The 25740-nt window shown below is 37.8% G+C and overlaps 1 protein-coding gene across 4 annotated transcripts in view; it reads right to left on the bottom strand.

Annotated features, from left to right (window-relative positions):
• The window catches only part of TRIM37 (tripartite motif containing 37), a 118790-nt gene extending 93853 nt beyond the window's left edge, over positions 1 to 24937 (bottom strand). For 2 of the 4 annotated variants that reach the window (XM_036836470.1, XM_036836469.1), the window contains exons 1-8: positions 24498 to 24937; positions 22647 to 22748; positions 12645 to 12685; positions 10955 to 11071; positions 8935 to 9022; positions 7403 to 7525; positions 5600 to 5723; positions 4666 to 4733 (exon numbers count right to left, since the gene is read on the bottom strand). In XM_036836470.1, the coding sequence (XP_036692365.1) occupies positions 4666 to 4733; positions 5600 to 5723; positions 7403 to 7525; positions 8935 to 9022; positions 10955 to 11071; positions 12645 to 12685; positions 22647 to 22748; positions 24498 to 24518 (684 nt within the window). In that variant the 5' untranslated portion in view covers positions 24519 to 24937. The remainder of the gene's footprint in view (positions 1 to 4665; positions 4734 to 5599; positions 5724 to 7402; positions 7526 to 8934; positions 9023 to 10954; positions 11072 to 12644; positions 12686 to 22646; positions 22749 to 24497) is intronic. The other 2 variants (XM_036836471.1, XM_036836472.1) reach the window with 2 other exon arrangements.
• Between the last annotated feature and the right edge of the window lie 803 nt (positions 24938 to 25740).

Here is a 25740-nt window from a genome sequence, read left to right on the forward strand (position 1 = left end):
CTACTTGAGTCAAAGAAGTCACAAGGGATATAAGAATGTATTTCAAACAGAAAGGTCTCAAATCAATAACCCCAGCTTCCATCCTAAGATTTTAGAAAAAAAAGAGCAAATGAAACTCAAACTAAGCAAAAGAAAGAAAATAATTAAATCAAAATAAAACTCAATAAAAAAGAAAGAAAAACAACAGAAAAAACCAAAACCAAAACCAAAACCTAGTTGAGAAGATCAACAAAAATCAATATCCTCTAACCAGACTGATCAGGGAAAAAGATAGAAGACACAAATTACCAATGTCAAGAGAGAAGTGACATCATTGCATTCTACAAATGTTAAAAGGATAATAAGGGAATTTTATTAATTTTATGCCAATAAATTTAGCAAATTCAAATAAAATGGAATAATTACTTGAAAGACACAAACTACCAAAGCTCACTCAAGAAGAAGTAGGCAGGGACTTCCCTGGTGGCGCAGTGGTTAAGAATCCGCCTGCCAATGCAGGGGACACAGGTTCGAGCCCTGGTCCAGGAAGATCCCACATGCCGCGGAGCAACTAAGCCCCTGTGCCACAACTACTGAGCCTGGACTCTAGAGCCTGAGAGCCACAACTACTGAAGCCCGTGTGCCTAGAGCCCATGCTCCGCAACAAGAGAAGCCACCACAATGAGAAGCCCTCACACCACAACAAAGAGTAGCCCCCGCTCGCCACAACTAGAGAAAGCCCGCATGCAGCAACAAAGACCCAATGCAGCCAAAAATAAATGAATTAATTAATTAATTAAAAAAAAAGAAGAAGAAGTAGTAGGCAATATGAACTGCCCTATATCTAATTTTTTTTTTCTTTTTTTTTGGTTGCACTGCACAGCATGTAAGATCTTAGTTCCCTGATCAGGGAATGAACCTGTGCCCCCTGCAGAGGAAGCACAGAGTTTTAACAACTGGACTGCCAGGGAAGTCCCAAGAACTGCCCTGTATCTATTAAAGAAACTGAAAACTTTTTGTTTTCCTTCTTTCTTTCCACAAAGAAAACAAGGCCCTAATGGCTTCATTGGTGTATTCTATCAAACATCTAAGGAAGAAACATTATCAGTTCTACACAACTTCTTCCAAAATACTGAAGAGGGCATAATTTAAAGCTCATTCTTTAAGGCCAGCATTACTCTGATAACAAAGCCAGACAACGATTCTTTGAGAAAAGAAAACTACAGTCTAATATCCCTCATGCACAGAAGTGCAAAATCTTAAAATTTTAGTTAATCAAATCCAGTAATATATTAAAAGGACAATACATCAATCAACTTAGGGTTTTTATCTCAGGATAAAAGTTGCTTTAATATTTTTCTTAAATGTTCATCTATTTTAAGAACTAAAAAGAAAAACCATATGATCATCTCAATACATGCAGAAAAACAATTTGACAAAATCCAACATTCAATCCTCATGAAAACTCTCATCAAACGGAATAGAAACGAATTCCTAAACCTGATGAAGGACATCTACAATAAACCCACAGCTTACATCATACTTAAATCAACATTATACGAGAAGTTCTGGGCAGTAACACCTAACAAGAAATAAAAGGCAGGGCTTCCCTGGTGGCGCAGTGGTTAAGAATCTGCCTGCCAATGCATGGGACACGGGTTCGAGCCCTGGTCTGGGAAGATCCCACATGCCGCGGAGCTACTAAGCCCGTGAGCCACAACTACTGAGCCTGCGCGTCTGGAGCCTGTTCTCCGCAACAGGAGAGGCCGCGATAGTGAGAGGCCCGCGCACCGCGATGAAGAGTGGCCCCCGCTTGCCGCAACTGGAGACAGCCCTCGCACAGAAACAAAGACCCAACACAGCCAAAAATAAATAAATAAATATTTTAAAAAAAAAAAAAAAAAGGAAGAGCAAAGTTGGAGAGCTAACACTGCCTTTTATTATAAAGCAACAATGATCAAAACAGTGCAGTAGTGACATAAAATAAATCAATAGACAATGTGTTTATGGACTAAGTTTTGAAAAAGATGCAAAGGCAATGCAGTGAAGAAAGGCTAGTCTTCAACAAATGGTGCTGGAACAACTAGATAGCCATATATAAAAAACAAAAACAAAAAGACTACCTTGGATCCATACCTCACATACAAAAATGGACCAGGGACTTCCCTGGTGGTCCAGTGGTTAAGACTCCGCACTCCCAATGCAGGGAGCCTGGGTTTGATCCCTGGTCAGGGAACTATATCCTTCATGCCACAACTAAAAGATCCTGAATACCACAACTAAGACTTGGTGCAGCTAAATAAATAAATTTTTTAAAAAAAGGATCAAAATGGATCATATGCCTAAATATAAAACCTAACACTACAAAGCTTCTAGAAGAAAACACAGGAGAAAATCTTTGTCACCTTGGGTTAGGTAAAGATTTCTTAGCTATGACAGCAAAAGAACAAATTGATAACTTACACTTCATCAAAATTTAAAAACTTCCATTTAAAAGACACTTTCAAGAGAATGAAAAGACAAGCCACAGACTTGAAGAAAATCTTTGCAAAGTACCTATCTAATAAAGGACTTCTATCCAGTTTTTTTATAAAGAACTCTCAAAACTCAGTAAGAAAACAAACAAGTCAATAAAATGATGGGCAAAAGATCTGAACAACAACAAAGAAAAAGATCTGAACAGACACCTCAACAAAGAAGATATATGGATGGCAAATAAGTTCAAGAAAGGATGCTTAGCATCATTAGGTATAAGGCAAATGCAAATTAAAATCATAATGAAATATTATTACACTCTTATGAGAACAGCTAAAATTAAAGATTGACTATATCATGTGTTAGCAAGGATGTGGAGGAACTGGCACTCTCAAAGACTACTGATGGAAATATAAATGGTACAATATCTTTGGGAAAACAGACAGCATTTATTGAAAACCTTATCATGTATCTACCACTCTATCTTAGGAGGACCCAAGAGAAAAGGAAATATATGTCCATGTATAGATTTGTAAATGAATGCTCACTGCCACTTTATTTGTAAAACCCAAAACCAGAAAGCAAACCAAATGACCATAAACAGTTGAATGGAAAAACAAATTGTGGTATATACATACAATGGAATACTACTCAGCAATTAAAAAGGAAACAACTATTGATATATGAATGAACTGCAAAATAATTCTGCTAAGTAAAAGAAGTCAGACATAAAACAAGTATATAATGTGTATGATTCCAATTACATAAAATGCTAGAAAAGGCAAAATTATCTATAATGACAGAAAGGAGATAGGGGGTTGCCTAGAGAGGGAAGTGTTGGGAGAAGCAGAAGGAGAATTTATAAAGAGGCACAAAAAATTCTGGAGGAAAAAAGTCACTACTTTGACTATGGTGATGGTTTCACAGGTGTATACATTTGTCAAACCTTATCAAATTACACACTTTAAATACATGCAGCTTATTTTTTGTCAGTTATCCTTCAATAAAGCTGTTAAAAGAAAAAAAAAGTGCACAGATCCCCAGATCCCACCCCTACTCCACTTATAGCTGGTTTAAATTTGTCCTATCACTCCAGCAGAAGGCTGCTAGTTTATTCTCTGGAAGGGATAAAATAAAATCTCTGGACTAGGAGAACAACATGCACAATTAAGAATGGGAATACTGGGGAATTCCCTGGCAGTCCAGTGGTTAGGACTCCGAGCTTTCACCACTGAGGGCTCTGGTTGGGGAACTGAGATCCCGCAAGCCATGCAGCACAGTCAAAAAAAATACTGAAGAGAAAAACAAGAATATATAAATACTTATGTACTGAACTCTAACAGCCAAACTATCAACCAAATGTAAAGATTGAATAAAAATATTTTCAGACATGCAGTCTCGAAAAATTTATTCTGATTACCCTTTCATGAAAGCCACAGAGTAAGTGTGATACCAAAACAAACGTGCAAATCAAGAGCATGGAAGCCATGGAAATCAGGAAACGTGGGATTCAACCCAAGAAAGAAATGAAGGGGATCCCCAGGATGATAATTAAGAGAACAACTGCATGAGACAGCTGTGTATCAGGCATAGAGAGGAATTCGAGAATTCCAAAAACCAAATTCAAGACAGAAAAAATTATCAAATATTTATGTGACACTATACATTTTATTTATTCATTCACTATGTACTTTATCCCCACCTACCCTGAATCTAAATTATAAACTCTTTGAGGATTTTTTTGCCATTGTGTCCACTGTTGTGTTCCAAAGCACCTAAAGCAATCCTGCTATCTATTTGGTATGTAATAAAAATTTCCTTAATAAATAAAAATGCTAATTTTACCCTAAGAATCATTATGTGTAAGTAATTGGCAATAATATTCTATCTCGAAGTCACCACTTAAGTCACAATGTCAGAAGATTTTAATCTTTTAAAGATTTATAGATTCCTATTGGCTATTATTCCCAGTAAAAATAATTGTTTTTTGCAAAAACAAAATTAGTATTATTTTATCTAGTTCCCATACATGATGAAGAAACCTTGAATCAGCTGATTCCTATTTCATAAAAATCCCTAGTATAGCACACAGATCCCCAGATCTTTTGATCTCATATAATCTGTCAAAAAACAAAAAACCAAAAAACTTTTAAAGTACATGAACAGAAAAAGGATAAAGACTTTATCTCATTTCATTTAATATTTCATCACCTGGTGCTCTACTTCCTGAAGTAAGGATTCCAACAGTTCTGTTTCTTGTGTCAGAGATGTCTTCTGACCTATTTAAAAAATAGCAGAAGACCAACACTCAGGCTTCTTACTGGTTCAAGAATGAAATTAAATTTCATTGAACATATTCAATAACAAGGAATCAATCTCAAGTAAACAAAACTTCTTCATTACAGCTACCCTAAAAAATTTTTCCAGAGTTTTAATTATAGTAGCTTTGACAAGAGGATTTCAGAACCAACCCTAACTACAGTTACAGACAAAGGACAATGCAGGTCTATTAAATACTTCTAAGAAATATACAGTGACAGTATACTTTGTAATGAAATTAACATTATTGCTTCTTCTAAAGGAATATAAAGCTATAGAAAACTAACATTTTTAATCAATCAACTATTCTAAAATAATTCTTCCCCCCAAATTTAAATGCGGCCTAAAAAGAAGAATGTAGTAAGTGGGCCATTTGTTTATATTAAATGTCAGCAAGAGGTATGTGCTTTGAACATAATAGGAACCTGTAAAAAAGAATGTCCAGAGAGGAAAACAGTCTCAAAGAAGTTGGAAACACAGAGGGATAAAGGAATTATTGTTACAGAAATTATTATTATAGAGAAGGAAGAAAGAAACTGTTTTACATGACACAAAAACAAAACAAAACAAAAAAAAGATAGGCACGCTTGCCAAATCAGACCACCTACTTTGCAAATCACAAAGTCTGAAGAGCTGGAAGCATATCCCATGAAGTTAGCAGAAGTTATATCAATTTGATGTAATGTTAATTGATACAGAGGAACAATTAACAGGTAGAACTTCTATTTTTTAAAGCAATCTTTTCCTAGCCTATAATAACTCACCAACCACTGAACTTCAAGAAGGTTCAAAGCACCATGTACACAAGCAGCATAGAAAAACTCACCCATCAGTGTTATAAGCTTATTCTTCAGCTGTGTGTCTAACCGTGCAATCATCATCTCCACTGCATTTCTAATTTCCCGAACACGCTCATCTTTTGCATTTCTTACAGCTTCGACATTTCTTTCCTAGAAGATAAACAGGTAAAAAAATTTTAGGACTCCTCTAGTGGTGCAGTGATTATGAAACCGCCTGCCAATGCAGGGGACACGGGTTTGATCCCTAGTCCGGGAAGATCCCACATGCCACGGAGCAACTAAGCCCGTGCGCCACAACTACTGAACCTGTGTTCTAGAGCCCGCGAGCCACAACTACTGAGCCTGCGTGCCACAACTAGTGAAGCCCGCGCGCCTAGAGCCCGTGCTCTGCAACAAGAGAAGCCATTGCAATGAGAAGCCCGCACACTGTAATGAAGAGTAGCCGCTCGCCGCAACTCGAGACGGCCCATGCACAGCAACAAAGACCCAATGCAGCCAAAAATAAATTTATATAAAAAAAAATTTTAATTGAAGAATTTTTTAAATGGAAGTAAATAGACACTAATGCAATCACTGCAATTATTCTTAAAGTCAGTTGAATTCCTGAAACTCAGAAAAAAATTCTTAAACAATTAAAGCATAATAAAGTACACAATATTTTAACAGTTAAACAGAAAGATATGTAATTACAAAAAAAACTGTTCTAGGTAACACATACAAAACACATACTCAAAGCCCCAATCATATAGGAAACCACTGTTCAAACCCAAAAACTTATACTAAAGCCAGTTCACATCACACAAAACTCTAAAACAAATGAAAAATTTGAAAAACCACATCTACTCCAATTTACAAAGTTTTAAATATTTTTCAGAACCAAACAAAGAAAGAAAAAAATAGGGTTTTTAAAGATTGCAGAGTACATAGTTTTTTTAATAGCATACTACCAAAAATAAAAAGCAATCTTTCCTATACTTACTATTATTATAAGCACAAGCAGTGAAAATCTCAAACTAGAACAACCTCCCTAATGCCCAAATTAAAAGGCTGTCAAGAGAAAATAATAGAAAAAAAGGTAACTAAACGAAGGCCAAATAGAAGCCATTCAACTTGTTTATATTCCAAAATGAGTTTGTGTAGCATACATGTAACTCAAAAACATTATTTTCTGTATAAAGAATGTTATAAATGATGATCTCGATCTTGATTCCTACATGAGTAAAATAAAGACAACATCTTGAGTTAGGAATGGTCTGCAAACCTCAGGAATAACTGTCATTCTGGTAACTTTAAACAAAATATATTCCAAAAGTATATTAAGTACTTAAATGTTTGATGCTTATTACATTTTCCCATAGAAATAATATTACAAATGGTAAATAGCTCACCAGAGCTCTTTGACCCATACAGTATCTAAAGAGTAGTGTTAAATATTACTCTGAATTCTTCAGTTTTAATTCAGGACATCAGAAGTAGTTCATTCCCTGGTAGCAGAAACTCTCCCAAAGAATGAATGACTTAATGACTGTAAAAGTCAATACTGATTCTGTTTAGGAGTCAATTACTGACTATGTAACAAACAGGCTTATTTAACTCATTCACTGATTCTCTATTTCTGCATAAGAGGAGGCAATTCTCTGGCTCCAACTTCAGAACAGACAAGGGGTTTGGATGCAAATTCCTCAGCTAGTTTGAAGTTGGTGAGAACAATTATAAATATATCTTATCAAAATTTCAAATCTTGAGTTCAACATCTGATTGATTTATATTATAAAAAATATATATTATAGACTATAAAAGGGATAATGATCTTTCAGTAGTAGTCTTACCACTTCTTGAACTAAGCTGATCAGTTCCATGAGACGCCGACGAAGTTTGGCTACCTCTTCATTCACTTTAGTAACATGCTGCTCATAAATTTCCGCCAAAGGTTTAAAGGTATGTCCACCATGCTATTTAAAGTAATGAGTAGTTTTTGAACATTTTCATATATCTCATCTGCATTTACATTCCTTCCTTAACATGGATACTAATGGATACTAATAAACTGGTAAATAATTTCAAATGAATTTTATCTTTTGGCTGCCTTTATTTTGTTAAAACAGCCCAGAGTTTGCTTAAAATCGCTTCACCCATATAGGAAATCCTTCAAGATTTTAGATAACGGACTTAAGCAAAATGTTTACTTATCTAGACATCTTCACTCATTAGAAAGAAGCAAAATCCTTAATAATGGCCCAAACCACCTGACAACCTAATTTGTCACTCTTCTTTTGGTCAGTACTAGCCTTCTTCCATGACCTCAAACCTCTTCCCACAGCCCTTTGCAAAAGAAACGCCTTATTCAAAAATAATTCTCTTTCATCCACCCTGTCCAAATTCTCCACCCACTTAACTCCTACTCAATCCTTTGGAGCTTAACTCAGGGTCGGGTCCCGTGGTTATTCACTCTCATCAGCACTGTATAATTATTCCTAATATTTATCACAACAGTAATTAAGTACAGATCTAGTTGTTTGATATCTGCCATGTTCATCTCTGAACCCCCAGTCTCTAGCACAAATGAATAAATTAGAAAGGTACTTGAGGAAGAAAGATTAAAAAAAAAAAAATCCTAAGAACTAGATGTCTGCATTCATATTGTTTCACAAATGTCTATAAAGTTTTTGTTCCATTTTAAAGAAACTAAAATTGGAAATCACAGCCAGGATATCAGATCAACTGATATGAGTAGACATTTTACAGGTTTTCAATTAAAATAAAATATTTATGTAAGGGATGCACATCATACATCAAAATCCCCAACAAAAGAAAAAAACAAAAAAGGTCATGAAGAACGTAGGGGTAAGACGGGAATAAAGACACAGACCTACTAGAGAATGGACTTGAGGATATGGGGAGGGGGAAGGGTAAGCTGTGACAAAGTGAAAGAGTGGCATGGACATATGTACACTAGCAAACGTAAAATAGATAGCTAGTGGGAAGCAGCCGCATAGCACAGGGAGATCAGCTCGGTGCTTTGTGACCACCTAGAGGGGTGGGATAGGGAGGGTGGGAGGGAGGGAGACGCAAGAGGGAAGAGATATGGGAACATATGTATATGTATAACTGATTCACTTTGTTATAAAGCAGAAACTAACACACCATTGTAAAGCAATTATACTCCAATAAAGATGGAAAAAAAAAAAGAAGTTTCTCTGGAATAAGAGAAGGTACAATACCTTCTGCTATAAAGCAGATACATTTAATTTTCATTCTATAAACAGAGTAAAATGATACTACTTTCTATCTAAATCAAACAAATATTTCAGTGCTTTCTACATTCTAATTAAAAATAATATGCTGAATTTGTTCCGCTTACCATTCCTCCCCAAAGTGCACACTGATGGCAGATACACTTCTTACAAGTCCAGCAAAATACACTAAGTTTTTCATGGTGATTTTCACATCTATACATTATGAAAAAAAAGTACAGTTATAAATTAAATAAATTTAAAAACTGGAACACAGTTACCGCAACAAATTCCTAAGTTTGGGCAAACAGGTCAGTCAATTTTAAATGACTATATCTCAGGAAATATAAAATGTACTCCATGGCTTCTGTGAATTAAGCTGAACAATTACATGTAGAGACAATTTTTTTTTAAGTATTGTTTTCATCCATCTATAAGGACTTTAAAATCACATGAAAAATGCAGACTAGTTTCTATTTAAAGTACAAAGATAACATCATTTCTGAGAAACTGTATAGACGATAAATTCTATCCTATTACTACATTTTGGGCAAATCAGATTATGTGTCCATGCCTACATGAGCATGTATGCGTGCACACTTTTTCTACATGTGACCAAAGTCAACAATAACCAAGACACAGGTGATTAATTGCACAATACCAGATCCTCATTAGAAATGAACAATTCAATTTTAAAAAGTTTTCCCTTAAACTGAATAACCACAAGCAAAAGAATAAAGTTGGACATGGTTATTAATTGAATTGTGTGCCCCCAAATTCCTACGTTGAAGCCCTAATGTAATTGTATTTGGAGTTAGGGCCTTTAAGGAGATAATGAAGGTTAAATGAAATCACAGGGGTGGAGGCCTACCCAATAGGACTGGTGTCCTTACAAGAAGAGAAAGAGACAGCAGGAGTGTGCACTCACAAAGAAAAGGCCACGTGAGGATGGAGTGAGAAGTAGCTATATCCTTGTCAAGGACAGAGGCCTCACCAGAAACCAACCCTGACAATACCTTGACCTTGGACTACCAGCCTCTGAAACCATAAGAAAATAAATTTTGTTGTTTAAGCCACCCAGCCTGTGGTATTCTGTTATGGCAGCCCTAGTAGTTAAATACCTTTAAGTTAAATACCTTTAACTTATACCATATTAAAAAAGTAACTTAAAATAGATCAAAGACCTAAACATAAGACCTAAAATGATAAAACTCTTAAAAGAAAACACAAGGGAAAAGCTTCATGATACTGGATTTGGCAATGATTTCTTGGATATGACACCAAAAGCACACACAACAAAACTAAAAATAGATAAATTGGACTATATCAAAATTAACAACTTCTGTACATTAAAGGACACAATAAACAGAGAAAAAGGGCAATCTATGGAATGGGAGAAAATAGGAACAGAAAGTAAAATGGTGGGAAATAGGAAATTATTGTTTAATGAATTGAGAGCTTCAGATTTGCAAAATGAAAAAATTCTGGAGATTTGCTGTACAACAACATGCATACACTTAACACTACTGAACTGTATACTTAAAAATGGTTACGATAGTAAATATTATGTTTCTTTTGCCACAATTTAAAAAATTGTTTCTCTTGCCTATAAAGGGGACACACTGTTGCAATTTTAAAAAGCTTTTCACTGATAAATCACACTGAGCTTACAGAAAATACCTAAATAGGTTGACATTTTATATTTCTCATTTATAAGTAATCTGAATATCCAATAGGAAATTAATAAAGCATGAAGAAACAGCATATTAGATACTGTCTCATTTAGCATGATTTCCACACTACCGAATATAGAATATAGCTTTTACAAATAGGAAATTTATCAGAACCATTATTACTCAATGGCTTATATATAGGCACCTTTAGCAAACCCAAGGAGGGGCCAGTAGGCATCAAGAAGCAAAGCAGAGAGATTAGTAATTAGCAAATTGTGGCAGTTCTAATCTTTTATGAGAGGCTTTAATAAAAGAAGTGAGAGTTAGAAGGGTTTTTCCAAATAGAGACACCCACGCCATGCTAGAAGAAAATTGTCTTAGTGTTCACCTACGAAGCTTAAACTTTCAATAATGTCATTAAAATACTATGTGGCACAATCTATGAAACACCTGAACAAAGAAACTAAGGACATACTTGTCCTTTTCATTTTCTTCATGTTTGGTGAGACTGCAGAGTTGAAGAGTATCAAGCTGCTGTGTTACTTCTTCTGCCCAACGACAGTTTACTAGTTCTCGTAGCTGGAGTGGAGCACTGGAGAGAAAATATACATACATATACTCTCAGTCAGGAATTTGAGATCATTTTCTAAAACACATTTCAAAGGTAAATACTGAGGTGACAAATGTGTTAACTCAATGGGGGGAATCCTTTCACAATGTATATGTGTATCAAACTATCACATTTTATACTTTAAATACCTTACAATTCTGTCAATTATACCTCAACAAAGCTGGAAAAAAAAAAGTAAATTATAAATCAAGAAAAAATAAACACTCCTCAAAATAGGGCTCACAATCATATTCATACCATATTACTATCAAAATAGTAACAAAGACACAATGAAAAGTATGGTTTGTAACTTATTTTTACAATAATGTATCATTTACAAAAAAAACTGAATAAAAAAATTAGCAATTCAGATTACAGACTGAATTCTTAATTCCTTGGTCTAAAGCTATACTCTCCAAAATGACAGCCACTACTCATATGTGACTATTTAAATTAAAAATTCAAATTAGTTAAAAAAAAGAAAATTTCATTATAGTTACACTAGGCTTACTTCAAGTGCTCTACTGCCACAGTTGACAGCAAGGCTATAGAACATTTCCATCACACAGAAAGTTCTATTTGATACTGCTGATCTTCTTAAAAGTCAGTATGAAAAATGTGAACAGTACATGAAGAAAAATGGGCAAAAGATATGAAGTAGTTTAAGAAAAAAAGAAATTATAAACGGCTAAAAATGTTTTAATAGATGTTCAGTTTCAATCATTTTTTAAAAAAGTAGATTAAAAACGAGATACCATTTTTCACTTAGCAGAATGACAAAAAAATAAAATGATTGGTAATACCCAGTGTTGGCAAGAATGTGAGGAAGAAGCATTTTCAATATCTATTATTAGGAACATAAAATGGTAAAAAACCTTTCCCTTCAATGCAATCTGGCATCATTTGAAATAACTGAAAATGGAAACAACCTAAATGTCTCTCAATATAAGCTTAAAAAAAAAAAATCAATGTATAATCTTACAGGGGGTTATTATTCAAACACTGATTTTAAATGACATATATGTACATATGATCAATAAAGGCACCACCATATTTTACATGGAAAAAAAAAAGCAAAATAATATTACATCATTTGTGCTTTTTAAGAAAACATTTATATCTATACATCAGTACATATATAGAAAAATGTCTAGAAGAACAGGTACCCAAACCTAACACTAACAATTTCTTCTGAAAGTGTTAAAGCATGAAAAAATCAAGTCAGGTTATCAGAATCAGAAGCCTTTTTATTACTATCTGGATTTTTTTTTTAACAGAAACTATTTTTTTTTAGTTATAAAAGGTAAGTTAAGAAGTTACACAATGATTTTCCAAAAGAAGGTAAACAATGTAATGTATTCTACATAATTCTAAGTCAGGTAAATTAGTCTGCATTTCTTTATCTAGATAGATTGCTTATTTTCTTTTCAACTGTATTTGCAAAGAGTAGAAATGTGGCAGGTTGCAGAAAGAATGTTACGAGTATTAGGACACACGCTGACCCCATCACCTTACTACTTTCCAAATTCACAAATAATCACAGTAAAACACTTACCGGCAATGAGGACATTGAGCTCTCTGCTCTGTCAGCCAGCGCTAAGGAGGCAAAAAAAATTAGATTTTGATTGCAGATAACACCACTAATTTGTACATACTGAAACCTTACATACCAAATTTAATGAGTTTAACTCTCTAGTGCCTGCATTAATTATAGAGATACTTATAGAATAGCAGGCAATCTGTCTCATTATCATCGTGACAGGAATAAATTTTCAAAGGCACAGAACTCATTCCAAAATAATTATTAAGAAGCTATTCTCTCACAGGTAAGAAAGTGATCCTAGGACTCTGGATCTCACAGGGAAGGTGTGAATAATCTGCACAAAAATAATAATGATATTGTTACTACCACCCCCCCAAAATAAGCCACTATGATGATTTACTTCTAACTAACCCACCATAAAATCTCTGAGGAATTTTAAGGTACTACTAAATTCCTTTTTGAAAAGCAATCTAATTGTAAGGTATATACATTATGGCTATACAAATTAGACAGAAAAACATAAATAAGCAATACAGCAAAACTTTGTCTTAAATGAGTTCTACAGTTCAGTCATTTAAACATCTACATAACCTGGTTTCCTCATAATTATAAAAAGTTTTACAAGAGAATAATATCTCTACTAAACCTCAAATTCTATTAATTTAACCATTTTCGTTATTATTGGATAGGGAGCAGTTTTACACCATATACAAAGGAGATGCTAATACCTTTCCAAAAACAATAGCTCCATGGTTAAATATTTTAATTGTCTGGTAAACAGGTTTTGAGGTAAATAAATATATAATCCAATAGCCATGTACTCTCAATATCTGTTATTTCTGTTTATCCCTTCCTATTTCTATGAAAGAACCTAAGCTTTTACCTAAAGTCAAATAATTAACTCAGAAATAAAATTCCCAAGGAGTCCTTAAAGAACAATAGAAGATTAAATAGGGGGAAGTGTACTTCATAGCACAGAAAATAAAGCTGTAAGAAAAAAAATAGATGTAAAAGGATTCCATTCTTAACAACCTTGAACATCATTTCTTTGGTCCCTGAGCAAAGCAAGATTTAGGTCAGGTTTCTTTCCCTCAAACAATGCTCTGCTAAAGTCATAGCACTCCTCCAGGACTGGTCTCAGCCTACACCTCTCTAGCCTCATCTTCTACCTCACCCTAGGGGATCCAGCAAGATTAAGTCTTTAAATATGTTTCCCCTCTCTGCCCAGGATATTCAACACCTCTCTTTAACTAGGTTATTCTGGCTCACCCTTTAGATTTCAGATTATATGTCACTTCCTCCAGAAAGCTCCCTGTCTATAGACTATTTAAATACCATTGTCATGCTTTACCACAGTAACCTATACTTCCCCTTTCATTGTACCTATAACACTTGGTATACTGACTTATTTGTTTGTCTCCCCTGCCCTACTAAACTAAAAGCTCTATAAAGGTTGGGACCATGGTAAAGAATAACCCAGTCTGTATTTTTTATTGCGCCCCTCCCTTCCAGTCAAAACAGGCTTATTGCTATAATATATATACCACTCTTGGCATCCTATTTGTGTATTTGCTTATACTGTCCCTCTAGCCACGCGCTGTCCCATGGGAAAGTCCACTGATTATGTCCATAATACTTTCCTGCCTATCCTAGGCTAGTGATCTTTCCCTTCTCTTATTATTTGTGGCATTTTTACCTTGTATTCTATAATCTCATTTAATCACAAAACAAATATGGCAATTTTAATACTTTGAGGAAAAACAATGTTTCTACCAAACCAAAACCAAAGGTAAGAACCAGTGATACAATATTTGTACTCAAGTAATATTAAAGAAACACCTTTGTAGCAATTCCCCCACATTCAATTTAAGAATTAACTTCTCGGGCTTCCCCGGTGGCGTAGTGGTTAAGAATCCGCCTGCCAGTGCAGGGGACACAGGTTCTAGCCCTGGTCTGGGAAGATCCCACAGGCCGCGGGGCAACTAAGCCCATGCCCCACAACTACTGAGCCTGTGCTCTAGAGCCCACGAGCCACAACTACTGAGCCCGCGTGCCTAGAGCCCGTGCTTTGCAACAAGAGAAGCCACTGCAATGAGAAGCCCGCGCACGGCAACAAAGAGTAGCCCCCGCTCGCTGCAACTAGAGAAAGCCCGCGCGCAGCAAAGAAGACCCAACACAGCCAAAGATAAATAAATTAAATAAATAAATTTTAAAAAACAAGAATTAATTTCTCTCCTTCATTAAATGGAAGAATCACAAGCTTGAGACATTATTCAAACCTGAGTCTTATTCCTAGCTCTGGCACTTACTATGCGACACCAGACACGTGACTGATCTCAAGTTTCCTCATATGCAACAAGAGAATCAGCATTCCTACTCTGCAAAGTTGTTCAAGGGAAATCCTCAACAAAAACCTAGCAAACCAAATTCAAAAAGAGTATACACCTTGACCAAGTGGGATTTGTTCCTGGGATACAAGGATAGTTCAACCTACAAAAATCATTCAATATAATACATCAATCACATTAAGAAAATGAAGGAAAAACCCACATGATCATCTCAATGGATAAAGAAAAGGCATCTGACAAAATCTAATATCCTTTCATGATAAAAGCACTCAAGAAATAGGAAAAGAAGGGAACTTCCTCAACTTGATAAAAGTCCATACATAAAAAACCCACAGCAAACATCATACTCAATGATGAAAGACTGAAAACTTGTCACAAAGTTAGAGGACTCATACTTCCTGATTTCAAAGTTTACTACAAAGTTACAGTAAATTAAAACAGTTTGGTACTGGCATAAGGACAATGAAATAGAATAGAGAGCCCAGAAATAAACAGAAAGGGACAAATATTCTATGATTCCATTTATACAAGGTAGTCAAATTCATAGAGAAGAAGGAATAGTGGTTGCCAGGGGTTGGGGGAGGGTAATGGACCAAAGTAATAAAAGTACACATCCTTGTCTTTTTCCTGATCTTAAGGGAGAAGTATGTACTACTACATACCTATGAGAATGGCTAAAATTCAAGACTGAACATACCAATACCAAGTGTTGGCATTAACATGGAAGAATCGGAACTCTCACACACTGCTGTTGAGAATGTAAAATGATACAATTATTTTAGAAAACAGTTTGACAATTTGTTAAGCAGTTAAACATACACCTACGATATGATATAGCCATTCCACTCCTATTTACCCAAGAGAAATGAAAGCTTAAGTCCACTGAAAGACTTGTATACAAACATTCATAGCAGTTTTCTTTGTAAATGCCCAAAACTAGAAGAAACCTGTATGTCCATCAGCAGGTGAATGGATGAACAAATTACAGCATATGCATACAACGGAATGCTACTATGCAGCAATAAAAAGAAATACTTTTTTAAAAAATTGTATTTATTTTTTTACAGCAGGTTCTTATTAGTTATCTATTTTATACATATTGGTATATATATGTCAATCCCAATCTCCCAATTCATCCCATCACCACCACCCCCCTCCCGCCACTTTCCCCCCTTAGCGTCCATACGTTTGTTCTCTACGTCTGTGTCTCTATTTCTGCCCTGTAAACCGGTTCATCTGTACTATTTTAAAAGGGAATACTATTGATACAACAACATAGATGAATCTCAAAATAATTTTGCTGAGTGAAAAAAGCCAGACCGTTAAGAGTACATATTGTAAGATTCCATTTGTATAAAATTCTAGAAAATGCAAACTTATCTATAGTAATAGAAAGCAGATCACTGGTTGCTTGAGAACAAGACAAGAGGAGGTAGGGACTATCAAGAGGCACAAAGAAACTTTTGGGGATTGGAGATATGTTCGTTATCTTGACTGTAGGGATGGTTTTTCAAGTGTATACATTTGTCAAAACTTATCAAATTGTGTACTTTAAACATGTGCAGTTTATTGTATGTCAAATATACCTAATTTTAAAAGGCTGAAAAATTAAAAACAAAGTCAATAATTATTGGCAAATTGCTACCAATACTAAAAATCAACAGGGGGTAAGAAAAAACTGGATGAGAAAGATGTGGGCAAAATAACGGGAAAAAATACAAAACAGGAACAGATACTGAGAGAAAATCAACTGAGTGTAGCTAGATAAATGAAGACCTGGCCTGAAAACACAGCCAATGTTCCTGCTTTTGGGTACGCCTGTGGAGGCGTTGGGGAGTCGCGGGTAGAGTGCTGGCCTGGGGATAAGTTTAGTCTTGGTCTGTCACCAACTACTAGGTGACTTTGGACAAGTCTATTCATGAGTCTGGGCCTTAGTTTGTTAAAATGACACAAGTATCTGGACTGTCAAGGATAGTTCAATTTCTGTGGACAAATGAACAGAGATGAGATGGAAGAGAAGGGAAAGCATTCAAATAAACAATATTACAATGTGGTTGTGTGGAGTGCTCAGCGTCTCAAGGACTTTGCTCCTGTAATTACCCCTCGTCTCTCTAGCATCAATTATTCTCTACTGGTTCAGTCCCAGGAAGATATAAACCTTCTCCTAAAAGATGACTCTCAACATCCCCCTTCAACCCACTACCTTGTTTCTCCCCTTTACAACAAGATTCTGTGACAGTTTTTATACTTGCTGTCTCATTCTCCTCCCACTCTCTGACATCAAGTTTTTGCCCCCACTGTTCCACTGAAACTACTTATCAGGGTCACCAATAACCTACATATTCTCAAATCCAAGGGATTTCCCTGGTGGTGCAGTAGTTAAGACACCGCACTTCCTGGTCGGGGAACTAAGATCCCGCGTGCTGCGCAGCACAGCCGAAAAAAAAAAAAGGAAAAAAAAAATCAGATCCAATGGTCAATTCCCAGGCTAGAACCATATGACACAGCTGAACGACTCCTTTTTTTTTTTTTTTAGTTTTTTATTTTATTTATTTATTTATTTATGGCTGTGTTGGGTCTTCGTTGCTGTGTGTGGGCTTTCTCTAGCTCCAGCGGGCGGGGACTACTCTTCGTTGTGGTACACGAGCTTCTCATTGCGGTGGCTTCTCTTGTTGAGGACTCTAGGCACGCGGGCTTCAGTAGTTGTGGCTCGCGGGCTCTAGAGCGCAGGCTCAGTAGTTGTGGCACACAGGCTTAGTTGCTCCGCGGCATGTGGGATCTTCCCGGGCCAGGGATCGAACCCGTGTCCCTTTCATAGGCAGGCAGATTCTTAGCCACTGCGCCACCAGGGAAGCCCTAAACTACTCCTTTTTGAAACATGTTTTTCAGTTGAATTCTGTGATGCCTCACTCCTGGCTCCTTCTTATTATCCTCTGCTGAATCCTTCTCCTAACATCTAAACATTGAGTGACCCAGAGTTCAGACTTAAAAATCTCTTCCCACAGGAGGTAATCTGATGGTCTCATCTAGTCCCCTGGCTTTAAATACTATCTATATGCTAATTATTCAATCTCTCTAACGTCCCCTTCCTCAAATCCAGGTTCATTCCCCTTCCTCAAATCCAGGTTCATATTTCCAACTGTCAACCTCTCCAATTAGATGTATAATAAACATCTCAAACTTTACATATTAAAAAAGAAAACTTTATACATTAAAAGGGTGAATTTTATGTTATGTGAATTATATCTAAATTTTTTTAAGATTTTAAAAATTACAAGTATTGTAATAAAGTGAACTAGTCCAAAATTTTGAACTGGAGTATCACAGAGTCACAAATTTTTTTTTTTTTTTTTTTTAAAAGGAAGAACTATATTTAATCATACCTCGGGCTTCCCTGGTGGCGCAGTGGTTAAGAATCTGCCTGCCAATGCAGGGGACACGGGTTTGAGCCCTGGTCCAGGAAGATCCCACATGCTGCAGAGCAACTAAGCCCGTGTGCCACAACTACTGAGCCCGCAAGCCACTACTGAAGTCCTCGTGCCTAGAGCCCGTGCTCCGCAACAAGAGAAGTCACCGCAATGAGAAACCAGCGCGCCGCAACAAAGAGTAGCCCCCGATCACAACTAAAGAAAGCCCACGCGCAGCAACGAAGACCCAACGCAGCCAATAATAAATTAATTAATAATAAAAAATCATATTGCTCTCACTAGCAAAAACAATGGTTTTCTGTAGTTACTAAGTAAAACATAATTTAAAAGTAAAAAAAAAAAAACAAAAAAAAAACTTTTACATCTATTACCTACCCAAATCTGTTCTTCTCTCAGTTTTTTCTATTTCAGAATGGGAAACCTTTCATTCACCCAGATGCTGTAAAAAACTTTCCTCACATCCCATCTGTATGAAAATCCATTGATTCTACCTTCAAAACATATCCAGAATTGCCCTATTTTTCACCACCTTCACTGTTACCATTCTGGTCTAAACCACCATCCACCTTTCACTAATAAAGCACATCCTAACTGCTCTCCTCACTGTCCCCCCATCTGCCTACAGTCCTCTTTCCACACAGTAGCCAGAGTGATAGCTTTCAAAACATTAATTACTTCAAATCACTCAAAAGCTTTCAATGGCTAGCAGCACACTTAAAATAAAATCCAAGGTCTTTACCAAGGCCTCTAGCTACATCTTCAAACTCATTTCCTTTCCCTCTCTCCCTCTGTCCACTTTGCTCTAACCACACTGCTTCTCTGGTATTTCTCAACACACTAAACATATTTCTTTCTCAGGGCGTTTGCCCCTTCTGATTTCTCTGCCTGGGACTTTCTTTCCCTACATATTCCCATCACTCTCATCCTGGTCTCTGCTCAAATGTCATCTACTCAGAGAGACCTTCCCAGACTATTCTATCTAAAATAGCTACCAACCTGCCAGTTACCTCTCAAAGTCCCTACTCTATAACCTCAACCAGTTTCATTTTTCTTTATGCTATGAAGAATATCTAACATATGGCTATTTACTTTTTTGCCTATATCCCAACTAGAAAACAAGTCAATTCCTTAAGAAGTCAGTGCTTAACTCCAAGTCCACAATTAATATTTGTTCAATGAACAAACAAATGAATGTTGAATTCAGGAACCAAAACAACCCTGAAAAAGAAAGGTTAGAACCAGATTATTCAGATGGTCTGAATATAAGGCTAATGTTCTTGGACTTTATCCTTCAGGCAATAAATCTCTGAGGCTTCTGGGAGGAAAAAAGAATGACATTACTGGAAAATATCAATATGGCAGCAGGATACAAAATGGACGAGAGAAGAAAAGACTCAAGACAGAGAGATCAGTTAGATAGTAACTATAATTATCTAAGCATGAGGTAATAGATGTCTGTATTTCTCTATTAGGATGGTAATAATAAGAACGGAAAGGTAGGACAGATATAAATGACACTAGGAGATAACTGACAAGACTTAAAAATTATTGGTATCAGAGGTTTCAAGTTTGATTAGTAGAAAAGAACAAACAAAAAAAAAAGAATTCAAAAAGAGTCAATTTGAGAAAATAATAGGAAGAATTTGATCTAGAACAAAGTTCAAGATGCTGGAAGGACAATCAGATAAGACATTTACAGGTCAATGCTGAAGGAATAGATTTAGGAGCCATGCACACAGATGATAGTTAAACCTGCAAAAGTAAATCAAATTTCTCAAAGTAGAAAAAAATTTCCCAGAAACTTCATAATAGAGAATGCCAGCGCAATATTTAAGAAATAAATACTTGTAAGGAACAGGAGGAGGAAGAGGAAAAGTGAAGAAATGAAGAATCAATGAGTGGACTTCCCTGGCAGTCCAGTGGTTAAGACTTCGCTTTCCAATGCAGGGGGTGTGGGTTTGATCCCTGGTCCAGAAGTTAAGATCCCACATGCCTCAGGGCCAAAAAACCAAAACATATAAAACAGAAGCAATATTGTAACAAATTCAAAAAAGACTTTAAAAATGGTCCATGTCAAAAAAAAAAAAACTTAAAAAAAAAAAAGAATCAGTGAGGTATAAGGTAATAACCAGAGATCATATGTATGCTGAACCTTCATCAAAAGAGCTGAGTCCAGATCTACTCTACCAATAAATTAACTACAGTGATAGAGGCCAATTACTTAATTTCTCTAGCTTCATTCAGCTTTACCATTTATAAAACATAATGATATGTATGAGTTGCTATTTTTACAATACAATAATACAACACCTTACAAATGAAGAGTACATTTTAGTTTTTTTTTTAAACAAGTGTCCACCATCAACCTTTTTTTTTTTTTTTGATGTGGACCTTTTTTTTTTTTTTTTTTAATTTTTATTTTTGGCTGCATTGGGTCTTCGTTGCTGCGCACAGGCCCTCCCTAGCTGCAGCGAGTGGGGGCTGCTCTTCACTATGGTGCGTGGGCTTCTCACTGCGGTGGCCTCTCCCGTTGCGGAGCATGGGCTCCAAGCACGCAGGCTTCAGTAGTTGTGGCTCGCGGGCTCTAGAGCACAGGCTCAGTATCTGTGGCGCAAGGGCTTCACTGTTCCATGGCATGTGGGATCATCCCGGACCAGGGCTCGAACCCGTGTCCCCTGCATTGGCATGCGGATTGCTAACCACTGTGCCACCAGTGAAGTCGCGATGTGGGCCATTTTTAAAGTCTTTATTGAATCTGTAACAATATTACTTCTGTTTTGTTTTGGTTTTTTGGTGGAGAGGCATGTGGGATCTTAGCTCCCCAACCGGGGATCGAACCTCCCACCTCCTGCATTGGAAGGTGAAGTCTTTTTTTTTTTTAATATAAATTTATTTATTTATTTATTTATTTTTGGCTGTGTTGGGTCTTCGTTTCTGTGCGAGGGCTTTCTCTAGTTGTGGAGAGCGGGGGCCACTCTTCATCACGGTGTGCGGCCTCTCTTGTTGCGGAGCACAGGCTCCAGATGCGCAGGCTCAGTAGTTGTGGCTCACGGGCCTAGTTGCTCCGCGGCATGTGGGATCTTCCCAGACCAGGGCTCGAACCCGTGTCCCCTGCATTGGCAGGCAGATTCTCAACCACTGCGCCACCAGGGAAGCCCGGAAGGTGAAGTCTTAACTACATTTCAGTTTCTATATTACCTTTTAGCTTATCTCATTTACAACACTAAGAAGATCAAGTCTCTCAGTTTATGAGTGGGAGAATCAGCATGGTATGTAACTTAGGCCCTCTGTAGACATGTAGTGCCAAAGAACACAGACTCTTGACCCAGGCTTCCTGGGTTCAAATCCAGCTCCATCATTTGCTAAATGTGTGACTGGAAGCAAACGATTTAAGTGTTACAGATATTACTCTTGACAGAGGGATATTTATCTTCCTCAGGCAGGAATAAGGAACCACAGAGAAATTTTGAGATGATGAGCAGGTTAGATGACTTTGACTTTCTCAATAAAGGAAATAATCGACTAAGAGTCACGTGGGCCAGGCAGTTTTCAACTATGGCCTGCAGATGTGCGACCGAATCCCCACACACAACCAAAATAAGCTCTTCTGTTTTACATCTTAAGCTTCCTCATAATTTTGTTTCTGGGGGTCACCTACATTCAATTTTTAAAGCCACTGTATTATATTCATCTTTAAGGTCTCTTTTAACTATAAGATTATATGATTTTATTATGTGCCTTTTAACCCATTACTAGCTTTTTCTCTATCTTACCCATCAAACAAGTATAAACTCTCCCTCCTGAGTCTCATAGCACTTTGTGAGTGCCTCTTTATGACACTATACATTCTTCAATATAAACACAGAGTCCATTCTCTCAATTAGATTTAAGCTCCTGCAGGACAGGCACTTCCATCACTTATCTTAGTATCCTCAACCCCAAACACAACGCAGGTAAGCACTTCGTAAGTACTTGTTAAATGTGCAGTGATTTAATAATGTAAATATACTAAAATTACACTGGGCTTTGGTTTCCAGACACTTCATGGCAATTATGACTTGATGATTATTCATCTCCATAGTACTAAACAATATACATTGATGGTCTCCCTATTAAGAAACAATCATTTAAGACATTTTTAAAAGGGCATAAAATGTAAAATTAAAACAAGATAAAGAAAATGGTTTTCCCAATACACCCTATATATACTAAATGTATGTAAAAAAAATACAACTTACCCTGATACAGCTGAAACAACAAAGCTTGGAGCAATGAGGACACAGGCGTGCATCCCGCAATTTCTCCATACAAATGAAACATCGGAAAACCTCAGCAATGCTCTGAAAATAATAAAAGATATAAGGTTCACCAGATTACGCTACTGAATCATGAGTAAAAAGCATGCTTGCAATAATTCACCTGACAATTACATTTATTTTGGGTTGATAACATCCCAGTTTTAACTATATTCCATATCAGGACTTGGTTAGTCAAGGTCCAGGGTACCTCAGAACATCTCCTGGGAACAAATGCTTCCTTTTTTCTAAGCTTCACAGTGGTTCTAGTCTAAGAAAAGAATATGGAATGCAAACATAGACATGCACAAATATTTTCATGGAAACATCAATTATAATGGCAAGAATCTGGCTATAGCCCAAATGTCAAAATATTAAGTTACAGGAGTTAACAGACTATGATAGTCACAGAAATATTTTTGAATTGTTTAATGATCAAAAAAACCCCTTATGATGTATAACAGTAAGGAAAAAAAAGGCAAACTATGACTGTATGAACACTATGAACTTGTGACTTTTTCTGCAATTTCCCCAAGGGGGATGGATTGCTTTTATAATTTAAGTATAAAAAGATACATTAATGGCAGCATACTTTGATCAAGAGAGAAACAATGTAATTCAGAATCCAGAAATCTGAATTTCTGCTCTGAATTTCTGCCATGCTGCTGCAATCAACTAGCTACTTATTTGAGCCTGAAATTCTGTCTGTATGGAGAATTTTGGTGGTAGCTCTATGAAGGCTTTGGGAAAAAAAAAAAACGTAAACAGAAGAAGCAGTATTATCTTTGCCAGCCTCAGATGAATCCATTTAGGAAGTATCTGACAAGAAAACAGATATAATTAAATGTAGGTTATTATATATTTTAAGTTTATTTTTACAGTACTCACATTTATTTTTACTCCATTCCAGAGGAATTAAACTCTTCTAAAACCAAGGTAAGGTTACAAAACTTTTATAATACTTTTACATGAGGAATTAAGGAGAAAATTACTCATGAGTCTAACCATGACTCTGCAGGACCAGAAAGAATCTGTGAGATGCAGACGCTGGGGGATGGGGCTACGGCGGGGGACAATACGACCATTGGATGAACTAGTTTCAAGTGGAGTGCCCACGTAATATAGTTGTTCCTTATCAAGGATTTAGTATTTTAGTAATTGCAAGGTTCAAGTCTTGACAATTATTATACAATTATGTCCAATAAGCAATCTTTTTTAAGTTCCTAGCCTTAACGTAAATACCCCAAACGTTTGAAATCATCGTTTACAAGAGTCATATATAAAAAGAATAAGTTGCTCTGGAAAACTACAGTCAAACAGAATAGTAAAATTATATCCTCATTCAATCTAGGAAGGGCAGATGTCTACAAAATGTACCGCTGGGAGGGAATGATTATCCATTCGGAGGGAGATTTGGATCCGCGCAAAAACTCGTAATAACTGGTGGCGAGTCGCAGCGCACGTCCATCTAAAGAATCTGCAGTTCTCCTCTGAACAGGCTGTAGTTTGCAGAAACCCTGTGGGGATGAGTACCGGTGCCAAGACATCCTGAAAACGCCAGAATACGCACCACCTGACTGCGGGAACGGTCAGAGCACAGGGTAGCCGGAGGGCTGCAGAACGAGCAAGGCGTCCTCCGCCCTGGGCCAGCCCCCTCCACAAAGGCAGCGGCGGGGTGGGGGGACTAGGGCAAGGCGCCCTACGAGAGGGTGGACTAGGGCAAAGCGCCTCGAATAAAGAACGCTCAGCGGGTGGCGAGGGAGACTAAGCACCACCCTCCTCAAGCCCCCTCACCTCCACGCTCTGTTCATCCATTGCCTCCGGCTCTCGGCGGGGCGCTCCGCGACCCGCGGAGTCCGTGGTCTGACCTGTTAGGCGCCGGCCTGAGGTCACCAAGTCAAATCGCCGCGGAGAACAGCCGGGTGCCTACATTAGGGGTCTCCGACCACCGCCCCACCTGCGCGCCCCATCGCTTCAGGTTCGGCGCCAGCTACCCCCACTTCGCCATTTTTATCCGCGCGCCAGCCCTAGGGCGCAGTGGGAGCGTGAGCGGTAGCCACGAGCTTCTTTCCTCCCGGCTGAGCGGCCCGCCAGCGACCGAGTAGGAGCCTTGCCCACGTGACGCAGGCGCGCGCCTATCAAACCGCAGCTGGAGCCCGGCGGCGCTGGTCTTCCGCGACGAAGTTGCCGCAGGGAATTCGCAAACACCAACGGTAACCAGGGTAGCGGAAGGTGCGGTGAGAGAAAAGGCGCGGCCCGCGTGCACGCATGCGCGCAGGCCGCAGCACTAAGGGAGCGGACCAGCGGCGGGCGCCTAGTTCCCGCGGTGCAGGGGAGCACACGAGATTTGGCCGCTGGCTGCTGCAGGGTTGCGTGCCTTCGGCCCGTGTTAGCGCAGGCGGAGGAGGGCGCGGCGCTTGACCACGCCCCGTCCCCCTCAGGGGAGGGGCGGCGGTCCACCCGTCTCAAACTTTTGCGCGCCAAAGGCTGGAGCCACCTGGAGGGTTTGTGGCAAATGCAGACTCCGGAGCCACACCCCTAGGTATTCGGACTCCGTGATTCTAGGGTGGGGCTCCACGAAATCATCGTTTTCAACAAATTCTCTCGGTGATTTGGCTGCAGGTGACTTGTGGCCCGCACCTTGAGAAACTGTGGTGCAGAGGATTTGTGGCTAGTGCTTCTTTCTCGGGGAGCAAGCCCAGATTCTCAGGTTTTTAAGACTTCCGCCCCATGTACTGAAGCAAAGCTCCAGATTGTGAAGCCTAGAGCGGTAATTTCAGAGTCGGGAGTGGGAGGACGGGACCACGGACGGTGTAGACGTCAGACCCACACCCAACCACACTCGCCCTGCATTGCTTGGGGCTTGAGGTGAGCTGTCGCCGTGAGACTGTGGAAAGTGCAAGAGTATCAGCTGTATTCAGCTTTCCCATATTGGCGTCTGCTTTCTACAGTTTTCTAGTGTAAGAAATGTTTAAAGATTGCAGAAATTGAAGGTGTGAGGCAAAGGACGTACATCAAATTCTTAATTTGAGTTTAA

Source organism: Balaenoptera musculus, chromosome 20 (genome assembly GCF_009873245.2).
Source record: "Balaenoptera musculus isolate JJ_BM4_2016_0621 chromosome 20, mBalMus1.pri.v3, whole genome shotgun sequence".
Lineage (NCBI taxonomy): Eukaryota > Metazoa > Chordata > Mammalia > Artiodactyla > Balaenopteridae > Balaenoptera > Balaenoptera musculus.